Consider the following 20,663-nt stretch of genomic DNA (forward strand, 5'->3'; position numbering starts at 1 on the left):
CTTATTTTTTCAGTAAACCAGACGATGCACACTACTATTGGAGATTAGGTGTTTTTCAATTTTGCAATTATATTTGCTTTGACTCAAAGAAACCAACCGATGTCTTGTGCCTAGATCATGCACATTAATGTTCCTGTGGTATTTTATGATAAATTAGTTATTTCAACAGCCTGTTAAGACTGTTTTGGGACTAGAGTTTTCAGAAATAATAAATATAATCTGAAATAAGTGTCATTTGAAAATATTATTCGTAGTTGTGAAGGGTGCTCTTTTACATCTATTGGACAGGGCAAACGTGACTCCTTGTTTGGAGCCGCAAGAGATTGGCCCTTCCTGAGCAGCGCGGAGAAAAGTAATAGGTACCACGGGGAAACGTGCTACTTCAGTAGCAGGATGATAACGTACATTAATGAGAACGAGAAACTTAAACAGATTTTGAATTGAAAATACATCATTCAAATATATGTAACTATTATTTAGACAACTTCTGGGCCGCATTGTTTATTTTATTCATAGCGTTGGATGGCGTGTGTAATAGAGTGATTACGGCAGGGTGTCTAGCGCTTCTCTCGTTCTCCAGTTGGACTTGCTTTAAGATGTTGTTATTCCGGACAGGTTAGGACAGGTGATATCGTCAGTCTCATTTGACTTTCCACTATCAAAATGGCTCTACGCGTTTGCAGTACTTTTCTGCGTTCTTACTCAACCCTCGGCAAGGTAACAAAATCTCTCTTTTAGTTTAATTATTACTTCCTAGTTTCTTTTAGAAAGCTGGAATGGAAAGTAGCGCATGGAAACAATTAATTAAATTATACGAGACTAGTAAACTATTACTTTCTTTCTGATTAATAATGTTTTATTACAGTAAAAATGTGAGTTTCCTGGAAGTGAATTTGAATCCTGTGTATACTATGATGAAGGCCTGGCTCATAAATATTCATTACGGAGTGTGACGTCTCAAAGTGATGGTTGTAATGATTGGCTCAAAGGCTGACGTTGGTTAGACGTTTCCGGACTTTATGTGAAATTCTTGTCTCAGTCATGAATATTAAATAAAATGCGAGTGGCGACTGTATGAAGATTGCTAAAATACGTTGTTTTTTTTTGTTTTTGTTTTTAATATTCATGAGTTAAACCTTGGTTTAATTTCACTTCCTGGAAATTTTAATTTGGTCAATTGTACACCTTGGCGTATAAAATGATTGTTTGTTTTTCATCTTCACGATTCAGACTCAAAATTATTTAAGACAAGTTGCAAATCGGATTGTTTAGCAAATCGCAAATTTGATTGTGAATCATCTCGAATCGAATCTTTGATCTGAATTTTTTTTTAAAGTTCTTCAGGAGCTTTATTGCCAAGTATGCTTACACATTCAAGGTCACATACATACATAACATGGAGTGCTATCGCTTTACTTAGTTTTAAATCCTGTTTTTTGTTAAAAATGTTGAATCCCCATGCTGATTTACATCTTTAAGGCATGAGCCCATTCCATTTCAAATCTTGCTTTTTTGGCCTCATGATATTGGTATGCTCTCTGTCCTGCTTTGCACATTTCTTTTTACTTAAAATAATTCACATTTCCATTTTCGATTTCAAATTCAATTTCAATCTTTGTTCATCAAAACATCCTGATAAAAATACTTCCACATATTCCTCATTTCAATAAGCAGCACAACCATTTTCAGATAAATGTTTATTGAGCAGCATATTAGCATAGGTTCTGAAGGACCATGTGACACTGAAGACTGAGCAGGGGAAAAATACATTTGAAAACATATTCAAACTAACAGTTTTTTGAATTAATAAACATTTACTGTATTTTTGACCAAATAAATGCAGAGGTGAGCATAAGAGACACTTTTGAAAAGCATTATCGACCCAAAACTTTTAAGCTATATTTAAATCTCATTTTTAATCTAATATTATATATTTTTATTTATAATATATATTTTGCTGTATATTATTATTATTAATTATTGTTATTATTCACCAAAAGGCCTATATATAATTTAAAAAGCATCTCACTAAATGCCACATAACAGATTTGATTTGACTAGTTAAAATATCATTATCATTAGTTTCCAAGTAGCAAATAAAGCAACAAAAAATAATAATATTTATGAGTGCTAAATAAATGCTTTATAAATTTGACATTGAAACTATCATCACAAGCAGCAGCTAATAAGCGAACAAATAATTCACATTAATTTCTAACGGAAAACAAGAAAAAGCATGATGTTGTATGAATACTAGCCGGTCTAAGTTGTTTTCGCCGGAAGTTCGGCAGCTGTGCTACAGAAAGCTGACAGATACACTGAAGTAAAATCATTGCTATGGAAATGATACACCTTTGATTCTAGTCACATTGGAGTAAACAGGCAGGTTACACTCATTGGATGCGAACGGTGGATCCAAAGTGAACATGTTGTGTCAAAAGCGCATAGAACCCATTAAAATCAGTGATTCTGACACACTTGATCCACTGATAAAAGCTACTGATAAAAGGACAAACGCATTTGGGACGTTCGCTGTCTAAAAAACAAAATGTTTTCTTTTGTAAGTAGCTCTAGCGTATCCAGAAAAGTGTATCTGGGTGTCCATAAGAAAAACTGTGTGCCACATTTATTGTCAGATTATTGTGCAAAAAACCTGACTTTGCATATCACTAACTTTACAGAATAGACTGGGCTGATGTGTAAAACTATACTCAGGCTCGCTATAACCATAATATTATATAAAATATAACTCAGGGCTCGACATAAAGCCTTTTCTTGTGCTTGTCCTTCGAACAAAATCGCTCATTCGCTTGTCCAGACAAAAATATATAATTTATTCTGAAGCAATATTCTCACCAGTGTTCAGTTAGCTTTGACTATGCATTTAAATCTTTATATTTATGATATTTTAACCTTTATAAAGAGCATTTCCCTAATCGTTTTAAATATATCCTTCGTTCATTTTAAATTCTTAAATTTGATCAATAAATTAAATTAGAATAATAAGACACTATGTGGTTGTTACCAATCAAATGTTATGAGATTGTTTTAAATATTTTTTGAATATACAAATATGAAATATTGGAAAGAATGAAACTTTTAAACATGAAACTAAACCACCAGTAGGTGGCGGCAGGTGACCATCTAAATGAGTGAGACAATAAGTCATTTATTCAAACGATTCGTTGAAACGGTTCTTTCAAAACGCTGAATCATTCAGTAGCCTAATGAAAACACGGTTATGTGTTCCGGTCAGTTGCATTATATGGTTCTGCTATGATCTTTGTTTGGAACTGTTTTCGTTGCTCAAATACAACTTAAACAGTCAATATTGTGTATAAAATGTAAGTGACTTAATATTAATTACTTGTTTATTGAACGGTCAGATGAAATCAGTCACATTTTCAATTGTGATGGTATTCAGCACTCTTGATCGGCTGATGTTGCTTAACTATATCATATGTTATAAATATAAAAACTCGACATGAATTTTTACTGCCTTATGTTCACTTAGTTTCTCCTCTGGGGTCCTTCGGCCCAAATGGACCCGAAAAATTTAAATATTTATTTTTTTTAAATCATAGCTTCATCGGAATGGTCTGAAATTTGGTGACTTTTTTGGTACTTGGTATATGAACATCCAAAAAAATTGGGGACAGGATTTGAATAATCTAAGTGGTTGTAAAAAAAATTGTCACACTCAGGACCTTCGGCCCAAATGGACCCGGCATAGGAAATGAATGGGAAATTGGCAAAAATGTGAAAATTCCGAGTTTTTTTGTGCGTACAATCTACAAATCAGCCACGATCCAGAAAAAAAGCACACAACAGTGAAGGGGTGAATCTATAAAACATCAAGAGTGCAAAACAGACACATCCACACACACACACAAACACACTTTTATACATAAACAAACTAAAAAATTCAGATTTCATATGTGTTTTGCATTTTTAAAATGCTCAGTTTGTCCACCAGATGGAATCCATCTCATTTCAAAAATTGCTTTCATGAGGTCTAGGCTTGCCACTAAAATGAAATACAGCTTTAAAAAAAATAAAAAAATATAATTTTTTTAAAAATAATTTTCTATTATATTCTATGGGGGGGAAATTGGGGGAAAATGGGTCATATTTATTGCATAAATATTAATTATAAATCATAAAATTATCTTAAAACACCAAAAAAGAAAAGAAAAAATATTATAAAAAACAAGTAAAAAAAAAAATGATGATTTTCTTTTAATAAATATGAATCCCACCCCTCCGGCCCATTTGGACCCGAAGGTCCTGAGTGTGACCCTGAAACGAAGGACCCCAGAGGGTAAGTGAGCTGCGCTCATTTGTTTCCATTTCTCCTCACGAAGCGCGAGTCTCGACAGCACAACCTTGTTACCGTCAGACAGTCAGCGGCTGTGTTCGGATTGGTTGGCAGCCCGAATGCCGGCAGATTCTTTTTTTAACCATAATAATTTAAACATTAAATTACATTTTAAATTCTTAAGAAATATTGTAAGTAAACAACAATAGCCCAAGTTTCGATTTTTTAAATTATTTTTATTAAGACAAAAAAAATAATTCTCCATTTAAGTGGCTACGCTTATGACAAGTAGTTACAAGTTTCATCTCATACATTTTTGGCATGTACGCACCTTAAACAAACTCCCATTTTTTAAAATAATTTTCAGGGGACTTGTGGTTGAAATCTCTTTCAGGGGGTTGACTCCCTTGGTTTCAATTGCTTTGCGGTTTAAATCGCGTTCCAGGGTTGGGGGGTCTGATCATCGCAGGAGGGATGTTAAAAATGAATTCCCCTTTGGAGAAAATAAATGGGATTTTTTCTTCCAGAACCCAACTGTTACATTATATTGGATGTTCTTGTAATGAGTAGTATTAATCCACAAATCGTACTTGTGCTGCTGTAAATGGGCAGGAATAAATATCTGAGCAACTTTGACTTATGGCATTGTACTCTGCTATGTATGTCAACTCAAGTCAAGTCAAGTCACATTTTCGTATATATCGCTTTTTACAATATAGATTGTTTCAAAGCAGCTTTAGAGAGACAACAGGAAAATAATGCAAAAAAAAAGTTTGTTTCCAGAAGAAAATAGTGTCACAGTCCAGTTTAGGTAAGTTCAGTGATGTTTCATTTTTGTTTTAATTTAATTAATTTATATACTTTAGCTGCTCTGGAGTAAACCTTGATGTGGTCGTCCAGCTCAATTCAGTTCTTGTATTACAGTGTCAAAGCAGGCAGATCAATATTAATGTTGAATATTTAATTAAATGTTAATTTTAATGTCTCCAACTAAGCAAGCCACGCTAATGGCTTTGAGGAACATGATGAAGCAAGCTTTTGCCCTGGCCTCCAAATTCCCCAGATCTCAATCCAGTTTAGTGTCAGTGGGGTGTGCTGGACCAAAAAGTTTGATCCACGATCACAACCTACAGATCTGCTGCTAACGTCTTGGTACCAGAAACTACAGGACACCTTCAGATCTTGGTGGGTCTGCGCTGTTTTGGCACACAGAGGACCTACAGTATATTAGGCAGACACTAAAAAAAAAATCTGTTAAATTTACGGGAAAAAACTGGCAGCTGTGGTTACCAGAGTTTTCTGTTAAAAATACAGTAGCAACATTTTAGGTTTTACAGACTTTTAACCATATATAATTTTACAGCAATAAACCGTATTTCATTGTCTGATATATTGTTAACTTACTGATCTTTTGAAGTATCAATATCTGTTTTGTTCCATTGTAATACACTGACAGCCAACAATCATAGCAGTAATGAGAGTCACATGATCAATCAAAGCTCATCATAAGCAGCTCTTCCACATCAAAGTTAATACTAATATATAGAAGCTGCATTAAACACCATCATGGTAACATGTTGAAATTTAAAAAATGCAATAAGCATTAATTTAACAACATTATATGTAACATAAAACCCTAATGTACATAACTGATTAGAAAAAAAACTAAGAAAACTATGAAGAAATAGTTATTTAAAAAAAAATACATTAAATGTGAAGCGTCACACAGGGAATTGTGGGAATCTCAATTTACATTTTTTCACTGTAAACTGTACAATGACTTGTTCTTTTTCACTTCCAAAAACTGTAAATTTAACGGTATTTTACAGTAAAATTACATTAAATGTACCATTATATATTTCACAGTTATTTACCGTATATAGTAAGGAAACTTTCTGTTAACCAATTAACAGTTTTTCACTGTAGCATTTTTACAGTCTTTTAGCGTTAAAATCACGATAATTTTTTACAGTGGATCATCATAATGTTTTGGATCATTGGTGTGTGTCATGAAGAGAACAGATACTGTTTCAAGGTGGTGTAGGAAACTCAGAAGCAAAGACCAGGGTGGTGTACTCTGGGTTTGGGCCAAAAAAGAGCCCTGCCCTGGGACAGCACGCCAAAAACACATTATCTTTACTCTATATGATTACATGTAAGTGTGAACTCGTGAAATCTAATCGGTAAACTGATGACATCGTGTTCACCTTGAATGCTCAATGCATTGTAGTTTACCTTAGTTTGATAGTCATAACATGGGATGTAGGATCAGCAAATTTTAAACAGACTCTTAAATTTGTAATCCCATAGAGGGGAGGTTAACGTTTTTGATTACAGATTATTATGAGGGAATATAAATGTAAAAAAAAAAAATAATAATTAATAATAATGCAACAATCTATAGAGATATTCTTAATGTTACTCAGAAAACAGGTCACAGGTTTAATTCGTTTGAAGTACTTGTGCTAAATGTTACGCTCTTAGATGCAAGAAACAAATCCATATTATCTCTAGCCTTGGCTACCCTATATAGACCTCCAGGGCCCTATGCTGATTTCCTAAAAGAGTTTGCATACTTTCTCTCAGATCTATTGGTCAATGTCGATAAAGCAATAATTGTTGGAGACTTTAACATACACGTAGATAATACAAATGATGCGTTAGGGACTGCGTTTACAGATTTATTAAACTCCTTTGGGGTCACGCAAAACGTCAGCGGTCCCACTCATCGTCTAAATCATACACTAGATTTAATTATATCATATGGAACCAATCCAACTGATATAAATATTATACCGCAAAGTGATGATCTCACTGATCATTACATGGTAACTTGTATAATACGTACTGCTGAAATTTGTCACGTTGCGCAACGTTATCGACCAGGCAGAACAATCCTTCCAACCACTATAGATAGATTCTCAAATAGCTTACCTGATCTATCTCAGCTGCGCAGTGCACCCAAACAAACAGATGAACTAGAGGAAATGACTAGCAGTTTGAGCACCATGTTCTCTAGTACACTAGATATTGTTGCACCAATTAGATTAAAAAAGGTTAGAGAGAAAACTAAAGCACCATGGTACAACAGTGCTACGCATGCAATCAAGAGAGAAACTCGTAACTTAGAGCGTAAATGGAAACAAACTAATTTAGAGGTCTTTAGAATCGCGTGGAAAGACAGTATGTCACGTTATAAAAAGGCTCTAAAAGCAGCAAGGGCTGAGCATCTCCGCAAACTAATAGAAAATAACCAAAATAATCCAAGGTTTTTATTCAACACCGTGGCTAGACTAACAAATAAACAAACATCACCAGAGCAAAATATTCCATTACAATATAGTAGTAATGATTTTATGAATTACTTCAATGAGAAAATAGAAAGCATCCGAAACACAATTGTAAATATACAATCCTCTATGATGTCTTATGATTCAGCCTCAATTATGGCCCCTCTAGAACAACTACACCGATTTACAACTATAGGACAGGAAGAGCTAAATAAACTTATTATTGCATCGAAACCAACAACATGTTTATTAGATCCAATACCCACTAAACTACTGAAAGAAGTGTTACCTGTAGTCGAAGAGCCTCTTCTTAATATTATTAACTCGTCTTTATTTTTAGGTCATGTTCCAAAAATATTCAAGCTGGCAGTAATAAAACCTCTCATTAAGAAACCGCAATTAGATCCAAATAACTTAGCAAATTACAGACCCATCTCAAATCTTCCATTTATGTCTAAAATACTAGAAAAAATTGTGTCCGCTCAATTGTGCTCTTTCTTACAAGAAAATGATATCTATGAAAAATTCCAGTCGGGATTCAGACCGCATCATAGCACAGAAACTGCGCTAGTTAAAATTACAAATGATTTACTTTTAGCTTCTGACCAAGGCTGTATCTCAATACTAGTTCTACTCGATCTAAGCGCTGCGTTCAACACTATCGATCATAAAATACTCCTGGATCGACTACAAAACTACACTGGTGTTCAGGGACAGGCATTAAGCTGGTTTAGATCTTACTTATCAGACCGTTACCATTTTGTCTGTCTAAATGGGGAAAAATCAAAGATAACGTCAGTAGACTATGGAGTGCCGCAAGGATCGGTGTTAGGCCCTCTGCTATTCTCAATATATATGCTGCCACTTGGTAATATTATAAGAAAACATGGAATTAATTTCCACTGTTATGCTGATGACACTCAATTATATATCTCATCACGACCAGATGAAAACACTAACTTATCTAAATTGACAGAGTGTCTAAATGATATAAAATGCTGGATGACGTGTAATTTCCTGCTATTAAATTCAGATAAAACGGAGGTACTACTTATTGGTCCAAAAAACTACCCACAAAATCCCTTACAATACAACTTTAATTTAGAAGGATGTCCTGTTACTTTATCCACTACAGTAAAAGACCTGGGTGTTATACTAGACCGCAACTTGACTTTCGAAAATCATATTTCATATATTACAAGAACAGCCTTTTTCCACCTTAGAAACATTGCTAAGCTACGCAACATGCTATCTGTTTCTGATGCAGAAAAGTTAGTTCATGCTTTCATGACCTCGAGACTAGATTACTGTAATGCTTTATTAGCTGGCTGTCCTACATCCTCAATTAACAAGCTACAGTTAGTGCAAAATGCAGCTGCTAGAGTTCTTACTAGATCAAGAAAATATGATCATATAACACCTATTTTATCATCTCTACACTGGTTACCTATTAAGTTACGTATCAATTACAAAGTATTCCTACTGACCTATAAAGCCCTAAATGGTTTAGCTCCTGTGTATTTAACAGACCTTCTATCGCCATACAATCCATCGCGCTCTTTAAGATCACTAAATTCGAGGCTTCTGGTCATTCCTAGGATATCTAAGTCCACTAAAGGAGGGAGGGCGTTCTCGCATTTAGCTCCTAAACTCTGGAATAGCCTTCCTGATATTGTACGAGCCTCAGACTCGCTGTCCCAGTTTAAAACTAGATTAAAGACGCATCTCTTTAACCAAGCATTCACTTAATGCTTAACCTTTGATACTGCTGAATCGGTTCGAATGCATTAACATTATGAACATCAGCTATGCTAATTATTTCCCATCTGCCTTTCTGCTGTTATCTCGGGACGCTAGTCCCGAGGTAAATAGCGTTCGTCAGCTCCAGTTTGTATCCAGCCTCTCACGGAGACTTCAGATGCCCCAACGCCTGTGAAGAGACGACTCGACGCCTGTGAAGAGACGACTCAAAGCCGGCGATATGTTATGCCATAAATTAATACTTGATTAACTAACTGTATTTTTCTATGTACATTTCCGAAATGCAATTTCTGTAAAGCTGCTTTGAGACAATGTGTATTGTGAAAAGCGCTATACAAATAAATTTGAATTGAATTGAATTGAATTGAATAATAATGTGGACGGATGATAAATCATTCATAATAAACACTGCAACATTTTGTAAAAAAAAAAAAAAAAATTTCATGTTGACTTTAGCACACTTGTCGTACTCGCTGAATTAGGAATAGCATATTAGTATATTATTGCTATAGCTGCCATAAAACCCATTGAATGTTTAGAACTACAGGACTATTTCTCTTGTGATGATAAATAATAATAAAGTCAGTACAACAAATAACCACCATGATGTCCTTGTTATATATTATGTTTTTGCATAAAGAAAATGTATACTACTTTCAGGACCATTTAGATTCATATTACAGTAATGCTAAATAAATAAATAAAAAATCAAAATTGCAAACTTTTCATTTTTGTGATATTCTACCAAATACATTGATCACAAATAATATTTTCAATACTCTAACTCTATGTTCCAGTTAGTTCTCAGTGGACTTTCATCAGTCCGGTTCAGAAGTTCCTGTCCAGTTCTTATAAGTCATCTGGACCACCTGGTGCTCACTGTTCGGGGCCTGAACAAAACCACGACAGTCTCTGGGCCCGATAGTTTAATACTTTAGAAAAGACAAATCACTGTCTGGCTTACTGAGATTTAGGTAAAAAGATAAAGTTTAGGATCATTAGTAAGTGTATTCTTGCAACATTTGTCTTTTTACTTTTACTAGCTGATATAGCTTTGGAGACACTTTACGTCAGACAGCAAATGAAAACGTCTCGGTTACGTATGATAACCCTCGTTCCCCGAGGTGGGAACAGAGATGTAAGTCTAGACTGACGAATGGGGATCGCTTGCGAGAGCCTATCTTCTTCGAGTGAAACTAAACGAGCCAATGAATATTGGCTTGCGATAATTGCACCAGCTGCTGTGTCTCGCATCCTTGTTTTTCAGCTGAGGAGCCGGACCTCTGACTCGGCCATAGAGCGGAAGCTCAGCAACTGTGGGGACTTACGTCTCCATTCCCTCTACAGGGAACGTGGGTTACCATACGTAACCGAGACGTTCCTTTTCGTCAGTCACTACGAGTAAGTCTAGACTGACGAATAGGATATCTACCAAAACGCCACGGCTGCTGGCCCTTCCAGCGCTCTGCTTGAGCCATCTGGCCTGACCTCAGTGTTGGGCAGAAGTAGGAGCTCTAAGCAGAGAAGGTCAGTCACTGCTGTTCCGCAAGACCCACTCAGTGTGACTTATTGGATAACGCTGGGAAAGCATGCCCTTGGGGAAGGGAACGCTGCGGAAGCCACATCCTACCTCGGAGGGAGGCACTGTGACGGATACACATATAGACTAGCCAAGCAGGGTGGTACAACAAAAGGCAGTCTCTGGGGTGGTTCCAGCCTAGTTATAGGGGGGAAGAACACCAGCAGAGCTCTGTCGAGGGAAAGACACGGGCTCATCCGGAGAGGTGCTGATCGTGGAGGAATACAGGCGTGGCGGATTTGGTCTCCTCGCTCCCCTCAGAAACCTGGCGATCAGATCATGCTTTCCTAATAACTTGCCTTCAACTGCATCGTGATGTGCGGCAATAGCGGCAACATGCACTTTGAGGGTGGAGGGAGACAGCCTTCGCTCCAACCCATCTTGCAGGAAAGAAAGCACGACTCTGGTCGGACATCTTCGGGGGTCTTCCCGGTGGGAAGAACACCATTCAACGAACAGGTTCCACTTCAGAGCATGGAGGCGCCTCGTTGAGGGGGCTCTAGCAGAAGTAATGGCGTCTACAACCGCCCAAGGTAGGTCACCTAGAACCTCCGCGTCCCGTCCAAGGACCAGACATGGAGTTTCCAGAGGTCTAGACGCCGTTGCCATAGAGTGCCCCGTCTTTGAGAAAACAGGTCCTTCCTCAGAGCAATGGGCCAAGGAGGTGCTGTCACAAGGAGCATGAGTTCTGGGAACCAGGTCCGGTTGGGCCAATACGGCGCAACTAACAAGACCTGCTCCTCGTCCTCCCTGTCTTTGCACAGTGTCTGTGCGAGAAGGCTCACTGGGGGAAACACATACTTGTGTAGGCCCCGGGGCCAGCTGTGCGCCAATGCATCCGTGCCGAGGGGCCCCTCAGTCAGGGAATAAAAAAACTGCCAATGAGTCGAGTCCAGAGAGGCAAACAGATCTATTTGAGCGGCTCCGAAGAAGTCCCATATCAGCTGGACCACCTGGGGATGGAGACGACACTCTCCCGGAGGTGTAGGCTGTTGTGAGAGCTCGTCGGCTGCACGATTGAGCTCGCCAGGGATGTGAATGGCACAAAGCGACCTCAGATGCTTCTGACTCCATAGGAGGAGATGGCATGCGAGTTGTGACATACGGCGGGAGCCTAGATCACCTTGACGGTTGATGTACACAACGGTTGAAGTGTTGTCCGTACGGACCAGTACATGCTTGCCATGTAGCAGCCCTCTGAGGCGGCCCAGCACAAGGCGTACTGTGAGCAACTCGGAGGCAGTGCGGGGTGACGTGCACCCAGTACGTGCCACTCTGCCACGCCCTTCTCGGGACTCGGCCGTGAAGCCAGTGCTGAAGCGGTCTCATATGAAGCAATCCGAGCGGCGTTGCTGTGGCTACGGATGCCATATGCCCCTGGATCCTCTGTATAGGTTTCAGTGGGACCGCTGTCCTGCTCTTGATTGTACTCAAGCAGCTTAACACTGACCGGACGCGCTGAGTGTGTTGTGCCACACTTACCTGGTTCCAGGGTGGGAAGGCTTGTTGGCGTCCCTGTGCCGCACACACTGCTGCCCACTGGCGATGGAAGAGGGGGAAAGGAGTGGCAAGGCATGGGAGCGTCGCTCACTGCAATCCGCGCCCCTTGTGACCCAGAGATGGATGAAATTGCTCTTTTATTGAAAATATGGGTACCGCTGGACTCCGGGGAGCCAGCTGCGGAACAGAAACGAAATGAAACAAAAGATTTTCTACACGGTCTAGGAGAGGTGCGGACACTATCTCCCGGAGAGCAACTTCCTCCATCGCTGGGTCGGCCGTCTCAGGCCCGCTTGCCCTCACGCTTGCCATCTGATTTAGCGGGGGCCTGGATGGGCTGGGCGCTTCTCTTGCGGCCGCCCACCTGCTGCCTGTGTGGAGGCTGCTGCTTAGGCTGAGCAGGGGCGGAGGCGGCCGCAAGGGGGCGCCCTCGGCGACGAGCAGGCGGAGGCGCCGACGACGACTGGGTGGTGGCAGCAGCTGGTCGTCGGGGCAGGATGTGCTTAAATGCCTCCGTCTGCTTCTGTGCGGCGGAAAACTGCTGGGCAAAGTTTTCCACAGCGTCGCCGAAGAGGCCGGCCTTGCAGACAGGGGCGCTGAGAAACCGCACTTTGTCGGGCTCATGCATGTCAGCCAAAGGTGTCGCTCCTGGACCACTAAGGTGGACATCGTCCGACCCAGGGGGCGTGCAGTGACTTTCGTCACCCGGAGGACGAGGTCCGTTGCTTTATGCAGTTCCTGCATAACCCCTGGGTCGGAACTACATTACATTTACATTTATTCATTTAGCTGACGCTTTTATCCAAAGCGACTTACAATTGCTATACATGTCACAGGTCGCACACCTCTGGAGCAACTAGAGGTTAAGTGTCTTGCTCAGGGACACATTGGTGTCTCACAGTGGATTCGAACCCGGGTCTCTCACACCAAAGGCATGTGTCTTTTCCACTGCGCCATCATGCAGGGCGGAGGCAGCTTCCCCACAGGTTGACTAAGCCTTGTCCACGAGAGCGGACGAGAACTTAAACGCCCAGGAGGGGAGCCGCGGATTTCCCGCCAGGAGGTAGCGGTCTTGGGACACAGCTGCATCGCCACAGATCGCTCCACCCGGGGGATCTCCACGTAACCCTTAGCTGCTCCGCCGTAGAGGGTAGTGAGGGAGGAATAGGCACCAGAACGGTTTCGGGCAGAAAAAGGTGCCGTCCATGTTCGGGTAACCTCTTCATGCACTTCCGGAAAGAAAGGCACTGCGGCGGGGCGGGCCTTCCCGAGATACCAATCGTCTAGCCGTGATGTTTCGGGACATGGTGGAGGGTTCCACTCGAGCCCGACACTTGCGAAGCAGCAAAGCCATGAGCTCTTAGTCTGACTCCGACAATGCTGGCGCACCCGAAGGAGGCAGCGCAGCCAAGTCTTCATCCCCAGAGGACATTAGCTCACACTCCGATGCAGGGACCGACATTTGATCATCCAGTGGAGCTCCAAAAGAAACGTCTGGAACCACCGGGGACGGTCCAGCATGCTCTCTTGGAGGCTTCGTGAGTAGCGTTATAGAGGAGGGAGGGGCCCGAGGAGACTGGCTCGGTGGGTTACCTCTCACTGTGATCCTCAGGTCACCAAGGCTATTAACCGAAGTAGTTAGGCTCCACCTCTTTCAAGGTAACGGATTCTGGACCGCAACGCCGCGATGGTCATGTTCCCGCAATGAGAACATGAGTCATCCATGAGCGCCATTTCAGCGTGCCTATAGCCCAAACTCGTGTTACAGTGAGCATGCCCGTCAGCCGGAGTCAAACATTGGCCGCATCCAGAAACACACGATTTGAATGACTTCTTGAAAAAGATGTAGACAGATCTTGTCTGACTTTGACACCTGAAGGAATTCTAAAACAACACCCAAATGAATGTTGTCTCATGATGCTATTTATAACACTATAACACTTTATTTGACAGTGTCCTTGTTACACGTTACATGTACTTACTTTATTAATGACAGTAAATGATGCATAATTGCATAAAACAAAACTTTAATGGTCCTGTAAAGCCCAAACTAAAACATAGAATGGTTATTTCTCTTCTCATTCTTCCGTCCCAGTCATGTATGATAAACTCATTTTTATGAGCACTCTGACATGATTTCCACTTGTCACATTTTCTCTGGGCAAGAAGGGCAATGATGTGTCAGTGATCAGTATTGTTTCCTCAAACCTCTTATGTAATATAGAATTCTTGACAGGAAACTATTTCCTTGTTCCATCACACGAACAGTTTCAGAAGAAAAGGTTTTTGTTAGTTTTACGTTTGTCCCTCATCATCCTCATACTGAAGATGACAGTCACAAAGGACATGGGTTTGACAACAGCTTCCTCAATTGAAACACATTTGCTGAATTAAGCTTACATTTTTGCTATTCTTATTAGAGTAAATGAAGTTACTGTTATATTGTAAACCATATCAATGAAGTTGTTCTGTTTACAAATTACTCAGTAACACTTTACAATAAGGTTTATTAGTACTCTGAGTTTGGGCCAAAAAAGAGCCCTGCCCTCGGACAGCACACCAAATACACATTATCTTTACTCTATATGATTACATGTAAGTGTGAACTTGTGAAATCTAGCCTAATCGGTAAACTGATGCCATCGTGTTTACCTTGAATACCCAATGCATTGTAGTTTACCTTAGTTTTTCATGTGATGTTATGTCAGGATGTAGGATCAGCAAATTTTAAACAGACTCTTAAATTTGTAATCCCATAGAGGGGAGGTTAACGTTTTTGATTACAGATTATGAGGGAATATAAAAAAAGAGAAAAGATTAATAATGATAATGTGGACGGATGATAAATCATTCAAAATAAACACTGCAACATTCTGTAAAAATATTAATATTAATTCTGTAATGCATATTATTGCAATAGTGGCCATAAAACCCATTGAATGTTTAGAACTACAGCACTCTTTCTCTTGTGATGATGATTATTTTTAATCATAATAAAGTCAGTACAACAAATAACCACCATTATATCCTTATTATATATTATGTTTTTGCATAAAGAAAATGTATACTACTTTCAGGACCATTAAGATTCTTCTTACAGTAATGGTAAATAAATAAATAAAAAATCAAAATTGCAAACTATTCATTTTTGTGATATTCTGCCAAATACATTGATCACAAATAATATTTTCAATACTCTACCTCTATGTTCCAGTCAGTTCTCAGTGGACTTTCATCAGTCCGGTTCAGAAGTTCCTGTCCAGTTCACATCAGTCATCTGGACCACCTGGTGCTCACTGTTCGGGACCTGAACAAAACCACTCATTTTTACTCCAAGGTTTTGGGAATGGAGGTCATCACTTTTAAGGTAAAACTTCACACAAAAACCACACAGCAGACAATACCACATGGTGGCAGCAAAGTATAAGTATTCTCAGCAATCACTTCAAGACGATCTGTGTTTCAGGGTGAGCGTAAAGCTTTGAGCTTTGGAGAGCAGAAAATAAACCTGCATCAGGTTGGGAAGGAGTTTGAGCCGAAAGCCAAAAGCCCAACACCAGGATCTGCTGACTTGTGCCTTATCACCAAGACCCCTCTGACAACTGTTTCTTCCCATCTCAAGGTATTCATTGCAATTAAATTGACTAATAAAATCATTTGTCCAACACTAGTTTTGCTAAATAAATAAAATAATGACTATTAATTTGGACTCTTTATTCATATTCATTAATTTTGTCATACAACACCACAGAATATCTGAGAATGATGAGTTCTTCCACCATGCTTCATAATTAAGCAATGCCACAGAGTGCTGTTGTTTTTAATACTAATTATAGGCATGGTAATATTTAGTACAACAACATGATTGTGAGTGTGATATTCCTTTTATACAGCGGTTCTATAAACAAGAAGTGACTACTGAATAACTTACATTTTAGACACAATACTGACAATATTACTCTAACATTATTCAATTTAATAATATCATTCTATTTTTACGGACAAAACATATTTCCAGACGAAGCCAAAGCAAAATCTCTGAACAACACAGCAGTTTATTTCCTGAATGAACTTTTCTTGTTTTAAAACTCAATCAGATTCAAGGGCCAAAACAAACTGTTAATGTCACCTTCATTTATATAGCGCGTTTAACAATATGGATTGTTTCAAAGCAGCTTTACAGTGATAATAGGAAATTAAAGTAACAGAGATTGTTTTGGCTTTACAGCAGGTCTAGAATAAAGTTATTGTCAAGCTAAAGTTAGTTTTGATTGATTCACTTCCGTTGCAACGATCATTAGCGATTAACTTAGGGGCCGCTAACACGACACTGTTCTAACAGAAAATTATTAACAGTGGCTGGTGGCTCGAGAACGCAAACCATGAAATAGGTTCCAAGGTGATATATGTACAATATGTAAGGATTAAATAAAAACATATTTCTATAATTGACAATTTAAACATTAATAATGTCAACCAACTGTTTCTAAAACACCCTCCATCTTTGAGTCTTTCATGCTGAAAAAAAATTAAAACTACTCATACAGTATATATATAAACTTGTTAGAATTTCATTCTACTATAATTTTACATGCTTTAATTCAAATGTTTATTCTGCATTCTGTTTCCTACTTCAACTCAATTTCAATAATGAACTGAAATTTAAAAGGCCCTCGAAATTCAGCTCTAAATGGTGCTCAGCCCTGGTTTTAGAAGGCAAAACACTGAAGTATAGCGATTGTTATTTTATAGAATGATATATTCTCTGATTTTCTGATGTTGTGTTTGTAGGCGTGTGGAGTGACGATAGAGGAGGGCCCAGTCGACAGGACTGGCGCTGTGGGTCCCATCAGTTCCCTCTATTTTCGTGACCCTGACAACAACTTGATTGAAGTCTCCAATTATCAACAATAGACAGGAGGCATTGTATCGTTGCTTGAAGATAAATATAAATCGCTCTGTAATTGGATTTCTTTTTAAAGCTAATTGCTTTTACTGGTGGTTTCGGCTGAGCTGATATTTCCTTCTTTTTAAAACTTCCTTGTGTGGTAGCCTCAATATCACACCATTTAGGGCCAAGCACGAATCCTCACGTACTGAGACACTGTACATGATTTTAAATTGTAATTATGATGATGTGGGGTAAATTCATTTGAAGCCATTAAGTTCTGTAAGATTATGACTAATTCACTTAATCTTAAACCATTTTATTCATTCTATCTTCCTCAGTTCTTTGGATAATATTAAATAGAATTCATTTAAATGAAAATGATCATATTTTTAATATTCATTTAAAATGAAATCATTTAAAATAATATGTCATGATATCATTGGTCTATTGCTATACCTTATGATTTTTTATGATGATGATTTGTATTATTACTATCATAATAAAGACAATACAACAAATAACAACCATGATGTCCTTCTTATATGTTATAAAGAAAAATAAAATTTAAACTTTTTTTAGGACTATTAAGATTCTTGTTACAGTAATGCTAAATTAAAAAAAAAAAAAAGGCAAAGTATACATTTTTGTGATATTCTGCCAAATAAGTTCATCACAAATATTAATTTCAATATGTTGTTTAAATGATTCTTGGCTTCACATCCAGTCAGTTCTCAGTCCGGTTCAGAAGTTCCTGGTGCTCAGTGTTCGGGACCTGAACAAAACCACGACAGTCTCTGGGCTCGACAGTTTAATACTTTAGAAAAGACAAATCACTGTCTGGCCAACTGAGATTTAGGAATGAAGATAAAGGTTAGAATCATTAGTAAGTGTATTCTCACAACGTTTGTTGTTTGCTTTTAGGAGCTGATAGAGCGTTTGGAGACATGTGACGTCACACTTAGCAAACGAAAACTGAAGTATGAAATGAGACCATTGGACATTTTCTGTAAATGAAACCTGAAGGAATTCTAGTGGAGATAAGAGTTTAATTGTTCCAGACAAAGATCACATTCACCTTGGGGAAAACCTCTCTGTAGAACCTGTGAATTAGAAGAAGAGCATTGTCCATCTGCCTACACACACACACACACACACACACACACACACACACACACACACACACACACACACACACACACACACACACACACACACACACACACACACACACACACACACACACACACACACACACACACACACGTCTGAACACATGAAAACAACAACACCCAAATAAATGAATGTTGTCTCATGATGCTATTTATAACACTATAACACTTTATTTGACAGTGTCCTTGTTACACGTTACACGTACTTACTTTATTAATGACAGTAAATGATGCATAATTGCATAAAACAAAACTTTAATGGTCCTGTAAAGCCCAAACTAAAACATAGAATGGTTATTTCTCTTCTCATTCTTCCGTCCCAGTCATGTATGATAAACTCATTTTTATGAGCACTCTGACATGATTTCCACTTGTCACATTTTCTCTGGGCAAGAAGGGCAATGATGTGTCAGTGATCAGTATTGTTTCCTCAAACCTCTTATGTAATATAGAATTCTTGACAGGAAACTATTTCCTTGTTCCATCACACGAACAGTTTCAGAAGAAAAGGTTTTTGTTAGTTTTACGTTTGTCCCTCATCATCCTCATACTGAAGATGACAGTCACAAAGGACATGGGTTTGACAACAGCTTCCTCAATTGAAACACATTTGCTGAATTAAGATTACGTTTTTGCTATTCTTATTAGAGTAAATGAAGTTACTGTTATATTGTAAACCATATCAATGAAGCGGTTCTGATTACAAATTACTCAGTAACACTTTACAATAAGGTTCATTATTTAACATTGTATGTATTAACTAACATGGACTAACAATGAGCAATATATTTGTTACAGTATTTAATAATCTTTGTTAATGTTAGTTAATAAAAATACAGCTGTTCAGTTTTTTTCATGTTAGTTCACAGTGCATTAACTAATGTTAACAAATACAACCTTTGATTTTAATAATGTATTAGTAAATGTTGAAATTATTATTATCTAAGATTAATAAATGCTGTAGAAATATTGTTCATTCTTACTTCATGTAAACTAAGGTAGTTAACTAATTATTAACTAATGAACCTTTTGTAAAGTGTTAGCAATTACTCAACACATTATGTTTTGAAATCATAAGATTATTGGAGTTATGACTTAAAAACTTGAGTCACTTAGATATGTCTCTGACTTCAATACACAAAAATGCCAGGTGTCCCGACCTGTTCCTGGAGCGCCACATGAACTTTCCTGCAAAGTTCATCTCCAACTCTAAACAAACATACCAGAACCAGCTAATCAAGCTTGTTTTCTAGACATTTCTGGGTAAGTGTGTTCCAGGCGGGAGCTGATCTCTGCAGGACACCGGTCCTCCTGGAGCAGAACTCTTGGACTTCCCTAACTTTAGCCATTAATAACTCAAAATCATCAAGTAAAATACTGAGGCTGTGAAAAGACCCATAAGCCCTTGCAGTTGTACCGCGTGTGTATGCACTCAAAAGTACTGAGCTGAATCGAGAGTGTTCAATCACTGACCCAGAGTCAGAATTAATCTTTTATCCTCTATTTTAATCTTTTAAAATTCACTCTTTGAAGGGACACACAGAGGAAATTCCAAGGGTAGCACTTTATTTTACTGCCTTGTTCTCCGTGTAATTACTAGAAGTACATATAGAATGTACAACAATTTGGTAATAACTGGGTACACTAAGCCAGAACCTAACCCTAAAGATAAGTCCATGTAATAACCTTTTATGACTCCGCTCTCTGGAGTACACCGTAGATAATGTGCAACCAAAGCCAAGTGCATTTTACTTGAATCAACCAAGTAAGTTTACTTTGATTTTTTAAGGTCAGTGGTTTGAATGCTCTTGTTTTAAGTAAGGTCAGATAATTCCCTTGGCAAGAGTTTGCCATGGCGGTTTAAAGACATAATGATAAAATGTATGAAGGTAATGAAAATAAGTGCTATCCATATGAATATGTAACTCACCAGCCTTATTACATCCTCAATGGTTTTACTGAAATTTCACATGTTTAGTAAGTTGTAGGGGAGCAAAAAAGTGATGACCTCCATTCCCAAAACCTTGGAGTAAAAATAAGCGGTTTTGTTCAGGTCTCGAACAGTGAGCACCAGGTGGTCCAGATGACGGATGTGAACACAATTTGTTTTTTTTATTAGGTTTTATTGTCCACCTTAGTGGAAATTTGTGTTCGA

General features: G+C 38.5%; 1 protein-coding gene across 1 annotated transcript; it reads left to right on the top strand.

The window, feature by feature from the left end:
* The first annotated feature begins 345 nt into the window (after positions 1–345).
* glod5 (glyoxalase domain containing 5) lies at positions 346–17,863 on the top strand. The gene is made up of 4 exons (XM_077235633.1): positions 346–717; positions 15,663–15,815; positions 15,915–16,070; positions 17,240–17,863. The coding sequence occupies exons 1-4, from the start codon at positions 664–666 to the stop codon at positions 17,360–17,362; spliced, it is 486 nt and encodes a 161-aa protein (XP_077091748.1). The 5' UTR covers positions 346–663; the 3' UTR covers positions 17,363–17,863.
* The last annotated feature ends 2,800 nt before the right edge of the window (positions 17,864–20,663 follow it).

Source organism: Siphateles boraxobius, unplaced genomic scaffold (assembly GCF_051911475.1).
Source record: "Siphateles boraxobius isolate OS27281-9 unplaced genomic scaffold, OSU_SipBor_1 2, whole genome shotgun sequence".
In the NCBI taxonomy this organism is placed as follows: domain Eukaryota; kingdom Metazoa; phylum Chordata; class Actinopteri; order Cypriniformes; family Leuciscidae; genus Siphateles; species Siphateles boraxobius.

Bases quoted from the DNA above. Each gene is read 5' to 3' on its own strand.
- glod5 (XM_077235633.1), top strand. From the start codon at position 664: ATGGCTCTACGCGTTTGCAGTACTTTTCTGCGTTCTTACTCAACCCTC. The intron at 15,816-15,914 runs GTAAAACTTCAC...TCTGTGTTTCAG, and splicing joins TGGAGGTCATCACTTTTAAG to GGTGAGCGTAAAGCTTTGAG. The intron at 16,071-17,239 runs GTATTCATTGCA...TTGTGTTTGTAG, and splicing joins CTGTTTCTTCCCATCTCAAG to GCGTGTGGAGTGACGATAGA.